The sequence below is a fragment of the Chiroxiphia lanceolata genome, chromosome 4 (assembly GCF_009829145.1).
Source record: "Chiroxiphia lanceolata isolate bChiLan1 chromosome 4, bChiLan1.pri, whole genome shotgun sequence".
NCBI lineage: Eukaryota > Metazoa > Chordata > Aves > Passeriformes > Pipridae > Chiroxiphia > Chiroxiphia lanceolata.
In genome coordinates this window covers 74,038,990-74,051,928 of record NC_045640.1, presented here as the reverse complement: position 1 = coordinate 74,051,928, position 12,939 = coordinate 74,038,990, and the positions used below count along the sequence as shown (strand labels likewise).

Genomic DNA, 12,939 nt, shown 5'->3' with positions numbered 1-12,939 from the left:
ATAGATGAAGATTCAGTTCAGATTTACTTGAAACACATAGTAGGAGCTTTTAAAACATTCTTGGCAAGAGTCTGAACAGTAACAACTTATTTTGACTAACAGTGCAATTATTCCTAAAGTTTCAGCTGTCAAAATTGTGGATTTAATTACAGGAATTGGAATGACAGTGCTCGTTGCAAGAAAGTAAACATGTCTGAGTTCTAATAAAGGCTTCTTTTGAAACCCATCACAGAGAGCACACAGAAATTCTGTGGCAGGTTATCTGCAGCCTGTTCCAGAAAATCTCTGCCTGCCAAGTTTGGGTTGGAAGGAGCGAAGTCATGACCAATTATTAGAATGTTTTTAATTGGCGTGCAGAAAAAAACAACACCAAACCCCAAACACACCCCCCCACCGGCCCCCGAGCTTCTGGGGGCTCTGGAAGTGGCTGGGCTGGAGCACACGAAGCTGTATGTAGGACACACAGCACCAGGGATGGCCTGAGACTCGGCTTAAACCTCAGCTCCAACAGTACCTCAGCCTTCTGAATCTGTCAGTATTTCCTTGGCTTAAATCTATTCCCAGGCTACCACAAACCAGGATTGTTCTGTTGGGTTTTGCCTATTAGAGATGGGGAAATTTTCTGCACTGGTGTCTGCTGTTTGGGTGAGGATGGTTTTTCAGCCTTTGGGTCTTGTGTCCCTTTCTCTTCCCTTGGGTGAGAGATACTCGGATGGAATTGCCTAGGAATGCTTGCTTGTTTTAATCAAGTGTCGTCGTGATGGGGAAAGAAAATCGGGATGTGGGTTTCTTCCGGTTAGGATGGAGATTAAATGACTGATTAGTACTGTTTTAATTGTGATGCAAGTACCCGGGTGAGCAGTGGTCTTTGTGTTGCCTTGTTTTATTCTCAGTCCTTGTGGTTGTTTTCTGTATAGCGCATTTTAAGTTCTTTTCATAGAAACGCTTCTTAGAACAGCAACCAATTTCATAGGTAGAACTTAATTTTCTATAGTTTTGTGTCAGTTACTTATTTGTACTGTTTTCTGTTTACTTAAGCAGACTTCATAGTAACGGGATTGTATATAAAATGTGATTAGTATTGAGAGGATCCTGTTCTTTCTCCAGTAATTAGATACTGAGGAGTCTCTTTGTGAAGTAAAATGACCCAGGAGAAACTCACCATAAACTGTTAAACATAGACCAGGGAAGTCTGTATGTATGTGCAGTAATTAAGAATATCTTATCAAAAACCAGTGTGCAAGTGCCTGTGCCAAGGGGTTTCGGCACAGCCAGGTATAGGGACTCCCAGGTGACTTTTCCCAGCTCCAGTGTAGACTCTCTGCGTGACCACGAGTAAATAAATCACTCTTTGCCTCGGTCTTTTCATCTTTAAAATATTGATACCTCCCCATGCCTTCAGGAGGCCGGGAGGATGTACTAGTTAATATTGATGTGCTCTTTTGTAGGTCTGAAGTGCTCTGTTAAATAATTGAGGGGGAAGGCAGCCCTGGTTTTAGGTTTTTTTTTTCTCTGGGATGTTTGGATGCCCCTGGCCCAGATTCATGGCCAACGGAACTTATTTATTTGTTCAAAAGATATTAAAAGCCATCAGTGCAACGTTGGCGGTATTGAAGTGAGTTTGCTGAAAAGTACAGCCACTGAAAACACCGTTTGTGAGGAGAGGAAACATAGGAGTAGTTGGATCTTGAAATAAAGACTGATGGCAAAGGCTGTGCTGCAGTCCCTGTAGCTGTAGAGGCAACGGGGAGAAATCCGTGCTGGAATCTGCCACAGGAGGTCATCGTGTCCCTGGGTCTCTCTCTCTCTGGGCTGGCTGCAAGAGGAGCATTAGGGCTTTAACAGTGAATGGCTGTGGAAAAGGTAAAGAAGGAAGAGGTCACTTCCTCTCTGGGCCAGAGCAAAAACATGAAACTGATGAATAAATACTCTACTGAACGAGATAAATCTTGCTGTGGGGAGGGAGGGGAATAAAGCAAACCCCACTGGATTAAGTGAATGACTAGAAAAGGCTGAGCTAATGGGAGGGGTTTGGTCAGCAGAAGGTCTTCCGTGCGGCCACCAGCTGTTTGTGTGCTGTGAGTGAATGTTAGCGCGTGGATAACACTAATCCCGGGGTGTCTGAGCCCGTGGCAGCCTTTAGCTCCGAGCTACCCGGCCCAGACACAGCCCTGAGCAGTGCTGGGAAGGAAAGCACTGAGCAGTTCTGCTGCATGAGGCCCTGCACGGTACTGCTTGTGCCAAATGAACCTGACCTGGGGACGCTGGTTCAAATGCACTAGTGACGAGGAGTGTGGATTCCACACCGGGAGTAAGCAGTGAAGGGCTTTATTTTCCCTTAGGTTGGTATAACGTAATGCTCAGAGCCCAAACTGGAGGCTGTGGTGGGCAGGTGACTTTTGTTCTTGGGTCCAAGTTTTGCTCCATGGTATAGGGAACACGAGAGCAGTGTAAATAAGAACGTGGTGCGTGGTAAATGAGAGTGCAGGCTATATTACCTGTTCATTGGATTTCTGCTGACTGCTCTTCCCAAAGTCCTGGGCAGGCTGGACATTCCATATACGTATCTCCAGGATGTCAAGGTTGTGCAGCTTGTACCACGGATGTTGGTTGGCTCATAGTATTGACTGGCTCGGAAAAAGGCAGTAGGTTCCTGAGGGTTATTTACAAAGATGATGCCACTGCAGCTCTTTCACAGGACGTGCTGTGCTTTCTCCTGTCCTGCATTTTGTGCTTCTCTCTCTGATTTCCTTCTGAGCTGTCGTGACTTGTCTTTTAGTAACTGCTAAAACCACGATCTTGTACAACTCATAACAGACGCGTTAAAGCCAGCGTTTAACTTGGATGCAGCCTCCTTGAGGATGTGGCTTCTGCCCTGTTGTACTTGGGTGTCTTAGATGTTCTAGTCCTCTTTTCCAAGCAGTTCTGCTGAGTTAGCCCACCTGGTTGCTGTGGCTCTTCCTAACTCGTCCCGTTTTCAGCTCTGTCCATGGATGTGCGCTGACAATGTGCCCTTTTTGTCATAATTCCCCCCCAGATTTACCTCCTCTGATTTGTTAAAACGATGGCTCTTGCTCCCTGCTGAGCCTCCCCTGCACCTGTGGCACGTGTGGCGTTGTCCTCGCTGTGGCTCGTGGCCTTTACCCCGACCCCTCAGCCCAGCACAGCGGCCTCAGGTCATTGACTGGCTTGTTGGTCAGTCACCTGTGTCCTGTCCGAGCTGCGCCCCGTGAGGAGAACGCCCGCGCTCACAGAAAGCAGGACCTGACTCCTTAGGTATCGTCCCTGAGCTGCAACGCTGCTGCTTTCCTCAGGCTTTCCTGCAATGGTCCAGCACAGTCGGGTAGGTGTTCCAGGTGCGCTGGTCCTTGCCAAAGTTTCTGTCTGTTGGGACATGGGAATATAGCTGTTTTGTGGAACTGAGCAGTTTTAGGTCTTGGAGAGTGAACTGAGGTTCCTTGAGGCTGAGAGCTCTCCTTTCCTCAGGTACTCTCCATTGTCAGCGTGCCTTGTGCTGCTGTGTCTGTAAGTGCTGAGATGCTATGGCGTGGTACACTCTAGAGATTAATTCTTACTGTGCTTGCCAAACCTCATGGCTGTATCACCACTTAAACTTGTGTGATACACATTTGCTGTTCTTAAACTCGTGTAAGCAATGGCTTTTGATGAGATCTGTTCATGACTTGCAGTTAGCCTCTGCCTGCGGTGGGGCCGATGGAATTTGTCCGTGCCGGAGCTGAGTCACTAGCTCTTCCCATCTAAAAGTTCCCTTTCCTCTGAAGGTTGCTCACCCATGATACACTCAAAGTGATAATGCATCTTGCTTTTATGTTTTATTGACGGTCTGCACTTGCCCGTTGCTCTCAGATGAGGACACCTCCAGTGTCTGGTTGCACTTTGTTGGCTTCAAATACTGCTGTTAGCATTGCTTTTGGGATCGCTGGTACAGTCCAGCTGGAATCGTATCGGCAGGAGGTCAGGAAGCTTTGCTGAAAGTGTAACAATTGTGTTTGCTTGTTGTGGAACACACACCGAAGGTGTCTGGATCTTTCAAAGCCCTTCCGCGGGACCCTCCTTTTAGCCACTTTGGTCAGGAATTTTCTGTGTCTCTGCTTTTGTTGTGCTGCCTGTGAGGGTTTTTTGTTTGTCTGTTCTACTCCGCTTGTCTCTAGTGCTGGAATATAACCCAGTTCTCCCTCCTCCTCTGTTGTGCCACTTCCCATGGGCTGAACCTTTGCATTCCATTTCCCTCCACTGGCACATACGTTGGATGGGAACACCTGCACTGTGCTGTCACTTCACCTCCTCAGCTCCAAGCCTTGATTATTTAGGCTAAAGTACTAGCTGTTCCCATCCTGATCCTTGCCTCAGATAGCTGTAGTTGTTTTAGGTCTTGGAAGACATTTCTGTAGGGGATTAGATCTGTCCTATGACATTTCCTGCTGGCTGGAATAAGATATCCCTTGAATGATCTTTACTTTCACTAGGAAGTACTTAAAGTCTTGGAATTCGATGTAGACACCAGAATTCTCAGCCTCTTAATGTAAGTACTGATTTTCACTTCTGCTTCTTGGTTTCAGGATGTTATGTTTGGTGATTTTTGTTTGGTTTTGGACAGTGCAACCCCCCAGACCTTTCAGTGCTCTCTCATCTCTGTTACCAGTTGGCAGATCACAGCACTGGTTAAAAAATGACTGTTACCAATGGATGTAGTTTGGTCTAAGTTCTTGTTATTGTCGTGTTTGTTTGTTTGGTTGGGTTTTTTTTTTGAGGACTGTGGGCTGTTTGTAAAAATAGCTTTAATCTGAAATAATCCCCACACTGTTAGTATTTGGGAGTCCTTGGTTCCAGGGGTGACTGCTGCTGACAGTGTGAGGTCTTGGACAGGTTGCTGCTCCGAGCATGACTCATCCCTAGCACCTGTATTGCTGATAGCAAGGTGTGCCTCGAGGTTTGTTCCGGATTTTTAACCTTTTAATTGCTGTGGAGGTGGCTGGGGAGGATGGAAGGAGCTAAAGGGAAGTTCTTAGTGGCTGTTTTTTAAAGGGAAGGGGGTTGAGATGGATGTTGAGGGAAACAGATTTTGTTATGAGGCAGATGTTGGACAGGGAGATGCTCATATGGTAGAGCTGACTCTCTTCTTACTGATATGACTCTTACAGTTTTATTCATCTGGCAGGATATGAGAGAGAATGAGATGCCTTGGACTGAATCTTTGGCTCGTGTTCATGATCGAAGCTTCATTTCCAAAATAGCTCTGTAGAAATCAAACCAAGAAACAGAGATCATAGAGATGGAGAAGCTTTGAATCCTTACAGGAAACAGCGCTGCTGTAATCCGTGGGGAGACTGAGGTATTTGTAGGCTAGCTTTGAAGCAGGCTGTTGCTAAATGGAGTCCATCAGGATCTCTGTGGCATGCACAATCCACCGGGAGTCTTGGGAAATAAGGCTGGAGTGGCTTGCACACAGCGGCTGGGGCTAGTGGGGCCGTGCTCCCGCAGGGACACAACCTGCCTCAGCAGCACCGTGTGCTGGGGGCATTGGTGTCAAACAGCAGCATTTCATCAGCGCTTCTGATCTGCACAACCACGAGAGAGGAGAATCCCATCCACAGGATGGTTTTTTTTTTGGTCCTTCAGTGGTCAAAAGGAAGGTTCTCAGCTGTTCTGAGACACCCATGTTGACTGGCAAATTTGGAACTTGTGGGCTAAGCAGTCCTTAGTGCTGCTTCAGGGCACTTTCACAGATGTGATATGCTTTTATGGAACCAATGTCAGCCTCCTGAGAGCTTTTGCTGTTAGCTTTTGCAAATCCTTTGGCCCCTGGCCTCAGGAATCTGCAGCCTCCAGCTTGGAGTTAGCTTTTGCTGTTAGCTTTTGCAAATCCTTTGGCCCCTGGCCTCAGGAATCTGCAGCCTCCAGCTTGGAGTTAGCTTAGCTGGAGCTATTGCTTTGAATTACAGTATGTTCCTTATTGAAATGACTGAGTGAGGGGTGGGAAAGGGCAACAACTTGAACAAAGCAGAACACATCACGTAACTCACTGAGGGAATGAGGTGAGCAGGGACTAGATGCAGTAGGTTTACAGACCTTAGAAAGAAATTGATTGATGGAATTTTACTTCCAGGTTTGGAAGTAAAACGCTGAAAGGTCTGCTCAGTAGGGAGGGGTTTTTGTTGTTGCCAAAGAAGGATAAAAATTTACCTGCTTTTCTGTAGCTGACGGTTGTACCAGGAAGTGGGAACTGTCAGCTAAAGGCATGCCTGAAGAGCTATTGCAGTATATGGAGTTTAGCTCCCATACCTGATGGAAGGGAAGAGGGACAGAGATGGGGTTTAGGAATGTTCTATGCCTCTAACCTGTTACCTTGAGTGGTTGCCAAAGCACTCAGAGAGCAGGTGGGTGCTGAGCTCCTGCCTTGCCAGTGACATGGCAAAACCTCTGTGCTGGCTCCTGCGTGCTGGACTAGTGAGGGAGCAGCAGTGGGAGAACAAAGGCAAGGGTAAGTCCCTCGAGGAAGTTTAAGATCCTTGCTTTTCTCTCTCTCTCTATAAGGTCTGTGTGTCCTGGGCCAATTCCCAAGGGAGCTGTTTGGTGTTCTGCTCCTTGTAGATGGTGGAAGAAGGGGCTGAGCAGTCTTGCTGCGAGCCTACCGTGCCAATGAAGTGGGACACGCTCTGCCTTATCAGTTCCATATCTAGACCCAGGGCACTGCTGCCACTCGAGGGTCATGCAGGTAGAAGAAGCGGTTTCCAAGGGGCTGGATGCTCCAGGGATGGTCGTAGAGTCTGGCCTTTACACCAGTGAATAAGGACTGCTTTGAAGGGGATCTACTGATACTTTTTCTCCGCCAAATAAACATGTTAATAACTAAATAAGGCCATTACAAACCTGACAGGCTGCTTTGTCTTCTGCTGGCACAGTTACTTGGGTTAAAAAGATCTTTCTGTCAGTGCAGGTTTCGCCTGTGAAAGCTGGAATAATTTCTTTCAGCAAGAGTTAGTGTTCACCAGGAAAGGCTGTGCTCACCCTGCGAGCCCTTTGCTGGCATCAAGGAAGGTAGAGGTGTCCTGACAGTGAGCTCCCAGCACAGGCTTGTCCTGGGAGTAAAGTTCTGGGCACAGCTGTTTATTTGAACTGGGACTTAGCTAAGCACATGTTGTGAGAGAATGAGGGTTTGTTGGTTTTTTACTTTTTTCCCTGGCACCTAGCATGTTATCAAAGAGAAACCCACCAAATTAGCCTGTGAGCCTGTGGGGTTTTTTGTTTGTTTTCTTAATAGCATCTCCCAGTTAGGAAAACATGCTCAGAAAGGACCTGGGAAAGAGCAATTTTTGGTCCCAAACCTGGTGGTGTTCTTGAGCCTCTCCTATCTTCATTTCATGTCTTAAATTTGGTGGGGTGAGAGGGAAAGTGATCTCTAATCCAGCTAAACACACCTGACTGCAAACTTGGGTTTGTTTGCTCAAGATTGAGATATGCAGAGGAGCTCTCTGTCAATGTTTAATGAAAGGGGTTAGAGTGGTGATTTGTTCTGACACTCATAAATTTGAAATACTTGTGCTTTTGAGTACAGGTTGTGTGGTTTTTCTCTTCATTTTCTCTCCTTGGTGTCTGAATTCCGCTTGGTTAGAGAACAAGAGTACTCGGTTTTTACAAGTCACTGATGGGAGATGGAGAAAGGAAATGTTTAAGGTACAACTCAGCTTCTCAGAGAAAGCATGTGTCTAAATTTCTGTTCTGTGAGAAAGCTGATTTTTCCCCCTGTGCCAAGAGGGTTCTGCTCCAGCAGAAGGAACATCATGAGGGTTGGAACTGGGCTGACTCGTAAAAACAGTATTGTTGAGATACTAAGATGAAAAATATGCTGCAAATATAAATAATGTGGAGGAAAGTGGCCTCTGTTTGTGAAATATGCATTGCTGTAGTACTGAGAGATCCATTTCACCCTGGAGCTCTTCGCTTATCTTCTGTCAGAAAGGAACTGGGCATGTTTAGATGTTACCTAAGAAAAGGAAAAGGGCGTTATGACCTCCTTGTAATTAGTGACTTCCTTGTAATTAATGCATTTGATTACAATTGATGTGGAGCGGTGAGTCTTTGTAGAGGTTGGTGAAAATCCCCACCCCAGCCCCACTGCTGATTTCACTTGTCCTAACTGCTGTTACCAATTGCTTACCACAGCAGTGCACTCCTTGCCCCTGGCATCCTGTTGTTGCACAACCTCATCTGCAGTGATTTGCAGCAATACTCTGATTAAATTGGGTATCAGTGTCCATCTATTTGTTTGTTTAAAGCTGAATGCTCTGTGGTACATGTCTTTCGAGTGGCTGAAAGAAGTTCAGAGGCAGTAGAGTGTCACTGACAGGTTATTTAAGAATGTAGAACTAGCTTTGCTGAGCTGTGGATCTCCTTTGGTAGAACAGGCCCCATGGGAACAGTCTCTAGTAGTGGTTGGGGCTGATCACAGATTGGCTCCAGTGAACAAGTTTTTCACACACTTGTAGCACAGAATTTATTACTTACACAGGCTCATATCTGTTAAGAAATTAAAAATTTCCTTCTCTTTTTTGTTACAAAACCTGCAGCTTTTCTAACCTTTTCTGCAACTCCATCCTCCTGAATCATGGAATCACAGATTGGTTTGGGTTGGAAGGGACCTTAAAGCTCATTGATTTCCAACCCCCTGCCATGGGCAGGGACACCTTCCACTATCCCAGTTGCTCCAAGCCCCATCCAACCCGGCCTTGGACGCTTCCAGGGATGGGGCAGCCACACCTTCTCTGTGCCAGGGCCTCAGCACTCTCACAGGAAACAATTTCTTTTGTACATCTAGTCTAATTACCCCTCTGTCAGCATTTTCCTTATATTCCATGACTTGGTGGCTTTGCTTGACATGTTCATGGAATTTGGCCTCGTGGGATTGAAGAGGTTCTGTGTAAATATGTGATGGTCGCCAGTGTGGACTCTACCAAGGGACTTAGTGAGCCCTTCCCCACAGAAGATTTTTCTTCCTTGTATTTCTGGATAAAATGGTGTCATCGTGCCGTGGGTAACTCCCCAGTAACTCCACGAGGTGTTTGTGTACCAGCTGGAAAGGAGCAAAATGAGCTTCCTTCTTCCATGAGATTCTCACCAAGTTTACTGTGTTGTTTGAGGTTTGTTGGGCAGCTCATGCTTTTATATGACTTACTGTTGAGTTTATTTTCCCTAATGGTTTGGGAAAGCTGATTATGTTTTCCTCCCAGTCCAGGAACGGTTGCTCATCCTTTCCCATCACGGAGGCACTGGTTGGAAATAGGCAAAGATTTCACAACTTTTCGGAGCCAACTGTATTCCTTCATTGCTGAGAGCCCTCTAGCACTCTCCTTATCTGCCTTAGAAGAAAAATGCAACCTGTGTTAACATGCTTCATTTCATTTCTCCCTCTGACTCCACCTAACCTGGCACAGTCCGGGATCATTCTAGACTTTTACTCGAGGATTGTTGGTGAGTTAGCTTAATCCTGTGCCTTGTTGTCATCAGGGATGTCACCTCGCTCTCCTGCCACCTCTGTGAGGTGTCACTCTGTTTCCTTAGCAGTGCTTGGATTTGCACAGGAGCAGAGTTTCTGAACTGATGCGTTTTGCCACTTTCTGCATGAGCTTTAGAAGGAGCTTCTGGGTATTGTTGTGTTTGGGAAAAAAATGTGCCTGCAGCATTTAGCCAGAGTCTGTAGTGGGGGATGCCAAACGTGGAGTGCTGCTCTGTAACCACACACAACACAGCTACTACTCAGTGATCTTCACAGCTCATTATGGTTTTGGGTTTTGCTGTCTCATGGCTGCCTTTCCTGTAATCTCTTAGCACAAGGGATCTGAGTTTTGGCTTTCTTTTCTAGAAAGGTTCCCTGAAGGCTTTCTGTATAGCAGCCTGGCCAATTCCTGCCCGCCCCAGCTGACTGAGGAGCAGCGGGTGTCAGGGTGCACATGTAAGGGCAGTTTTACAGTACAGATTTGGAAGGGACATCCTTAGAGTACCCAGCATAGTGGCAAAAGCATGGCTCTCTACCCAGGCCAGTACTAACTCCTGAAAATAATTCCCTTAGTGATGTATTGATCCTTCTGAGAATTGTCCTTGGTGCTCTTTCCCAGACTTGCCCACAAGCTGAGCAGTTTTGGGTGTGTGCACGTGTGTTGTGGGGGGGTCGGTTGTGCCAACTGGCTACTGCAGCCTTAGGGCTCATCTTTGTCTTTTGCTTCCTCCTTTCTCCTGCGAGTGTGGTTTAGGAATGGACTAGCTAATCTGATGCTTTAATGATGGCCTAAATAGCCTTGGTGTCTGTGGTCAAACCACCTGGAGAGTCCTGCCTTTCCCACTTTGTTGGGAAACGGTGGTCTTTGCTGGATAAGCAAGGATAGACAGGAGCAGAAGCCCAAAGTTTGTGACACAATAACAATCTAACAGCCTTTATCAAGTCCCACAGTTGCTTGTCTTGGATACAGAGAGGAAAAAAACCCTTGTTGCTCTGTGATATCCTGGTGGGAATCCGCCTGCAGTAGAGCCCCAGGGCCTGCACAGCTAATTGAGATGCATTCGAAGCTGAAGCCTGGCCCAGCCTGGCTGCTGACTGTTTCATCTGGCAACTAACAGTCCTCTTCTTGCTGTAGTTTGGCCCTGAGCCTTTTCAGAGGCCTCTGGGCACAAGATGAACCATCTTTTATTTGTCCTAGGCACCGGTGCAGCTCCTGGTATGGCTGGCAGTATCTGAGACTCTCCCAATCCTCCAGCGTGCGCTGCTGTGAAGCTCAAAGGGGACCTGCTCCGGAGGCACAAGGACAGGGCAGAAATGCATCACAGGTAACAGGGGGAGTCCATGGATACAGCTCTGGTGGTTTCTTTCTGACTGATCCACACCCAGTGGATGCTTCAGCTGAACATGTGACTTAATATTTTGGTTGGGCACTTCCAGCCTGTGGTTATATGATGGGAAGAGAGGAAAAACATAAACTGGTTCTCTAGTGTCAAAGTAAACAGACATCCTCTGGTGCCTTTGGGACTGGGCTGTGGGCTGAGCAAGTGTGTCCTGGGTTGGTGGGAAAATACCTTGTGGGAAGAAGCTCTGTGGTCCTGCGAGCCGAAAGGAAAGTGGGATTAGACTCTTGGGTTGTTCCATGCCTGAGTAATGCCACAGAAGAAGAGGAAAACTGGTCCCTGCAGAGTGCAATATGTGGTGTTAACAACGGGACACTGTGTCCATGCTGCTGTTTCAAAAGGGTTTAACCAAGACCTGTCAGCAATTAATTACAGTTGACTTTTAAAGCAGTCTTTCTAATAGGTAAAAGAACATTTTATTATTAAATCTGCACTTACCCTCACAGGCTGAGGAATTTTGAGTATTTGAACTGGTTGCAGAGGCAATTAAGCACCTAAATCCCTTTTGAGGTGAGATCATGCCAGTTGTTTCCATACCAAGGGTGTACGGTATTTATTCCTGCTTTTTATACAACTGCCATTTTTTTTTTAATTGTCTTTTGGCTCAGCTACCAACAGCCAACCTCCCTTATTGTCACAGCCCTCTGACTGTGCCTTATAATTATAAGGCACCCAGGAGGAATTCAGTCTAACACTGTCATCCTCCAACATGTTGTTACATCACTCATGGAAAGATCAGGGACATAACCCTTTGCCCCAGGTAAATTAGAGAGAGTAGAGCAGCATAAGCAAGCTGGAATGACTCCTTCCCAAAAACAATGTGAGGTTAACACCAGGGAGGGGACTGGCTGACCTCAGATGAGACTTGCCTCTTTGGACAAATGAGGTGTCCCGCTGCTCAGCTCCAGGCTTTGGAACAAAAAGGTCCCAGAAACAGAGTGGTTGTACTTGAGGCTGGTGGTCTTCTGAGTAGTAGTGAGATGGATAGAAACAGTGATGGCTCCAAAAGTCACACTGCTGTTTAAGATGTCCCTTCCAGGCTGCTAAGGAAGTGTGCTACCTCCTAAGACATTGGAATTTTTGTTTAGAATTACCTATGTTAAGTAATGGTTTGAAGGGCTCAGCTGCAGGAGAATAAACAAGGGATGGATATCTGTGTAAAGCCAAGTGAATGCTGTCTGAAAATAAGAGACTCCTAAAATTTCAGAAATGACCATTTTCTGGGTATCCGTGTTGTTGGGGTTTATCCCCTTTGGTACCAAGTCCCACTTTCTGATGGGACATAAGCTGCATGATTGCAACTAAGAGAGTTGAAACACCTCAGTATTTCTGAGAGAGCCTCAGGAGGTGCTTACGCAGAAGGGATTCATGGCTCTGGGAAGCACCGCCTGGAGAAGGGGCCACTGGATGGAGCTCTTGTCCTGTAGCTGGCCAGCACAAAAGCCGGTTACCTGAGAGGTGGGACCTGTACCCGTGAGGAATTCCGCTAGAAAACCTGTCCTTGTACAAGGTAAGGGATTCCAGTCTGGGATTCCAGTCTGACAAGCGTGGTGGTGATATGTGATAACCTTCTATCGTGTTGTGGGAAACCTACACCTCCTGCTCAATGAGGGAGAGGTCAAGGAGCGGGATTACTTGTAGGCATTGTGGGCATTTGGGAGACCACATCCATAAAGGTCAGCAAACAGGTATTGCCACCACTATCTGGGTAAAAACCCAAGTGTGCAAGATGCCAGGTAAGGATTTGGGCTAAACTGGTGGCTCTGAGCTTTCACTAAGTTTTATAAATCTTTGTTTCAAATAAGCTGCTCAGCTGAAAATCAAAAAAGTCCGAAGTTGTTTCAGGAAGACAGTTTATCCCAGTGAACATGTGTGTCTCTGCACTTCTTCAAAACCTACTGAAGTTGGTTTTTTTTTTAAAAAAAGGCAAATTAAGTGTATTGTTTGGCTTGACTGTTGGGCTTCCTGGAACTCAAACAGGCCATTTTATGTCATTTTATCTGCCTTTTTACCATGCATTTAAAA

General features: G+C 46.4%; 1 protein-coding gene across 3 annotated transcripts in view; it reads left to right on the top strand.

Annotated features, from left to right (window-relative positions):
• The first annotated feature begins 3,209 nt into the window (after window positions 1-3,209).
• Window positions 3,210-12,939, top strand: part of SLC4A4 (solute carrier family 4 member 4) — a 140,544-nt gene continuing 130,814 nt past the window's right edge. The window contains exons 1-2 of one of the 3 annotated variants that reach the window (XM_032685532.1): window positions 3,210-3,343; window positions 10,713-10,839. In XM_032685532.1, coding sequence (XP_032541423.1) covers window positions 10,829-10,839 — 11 coding nt within the window. In that variant the 5' untranslated portion in view covers window positions 3,210-3,343; window positions 10,713-10,828. Of the gene's footprint in view, window positions 3,344-6,399; window positions 6,503-10,712; window positions 10,840-12,939 lie in introns of those variants that run through there. The other 2 variants (XM_032685533.1, XM_032685536.1) reach the window with 2 other exon arrangements.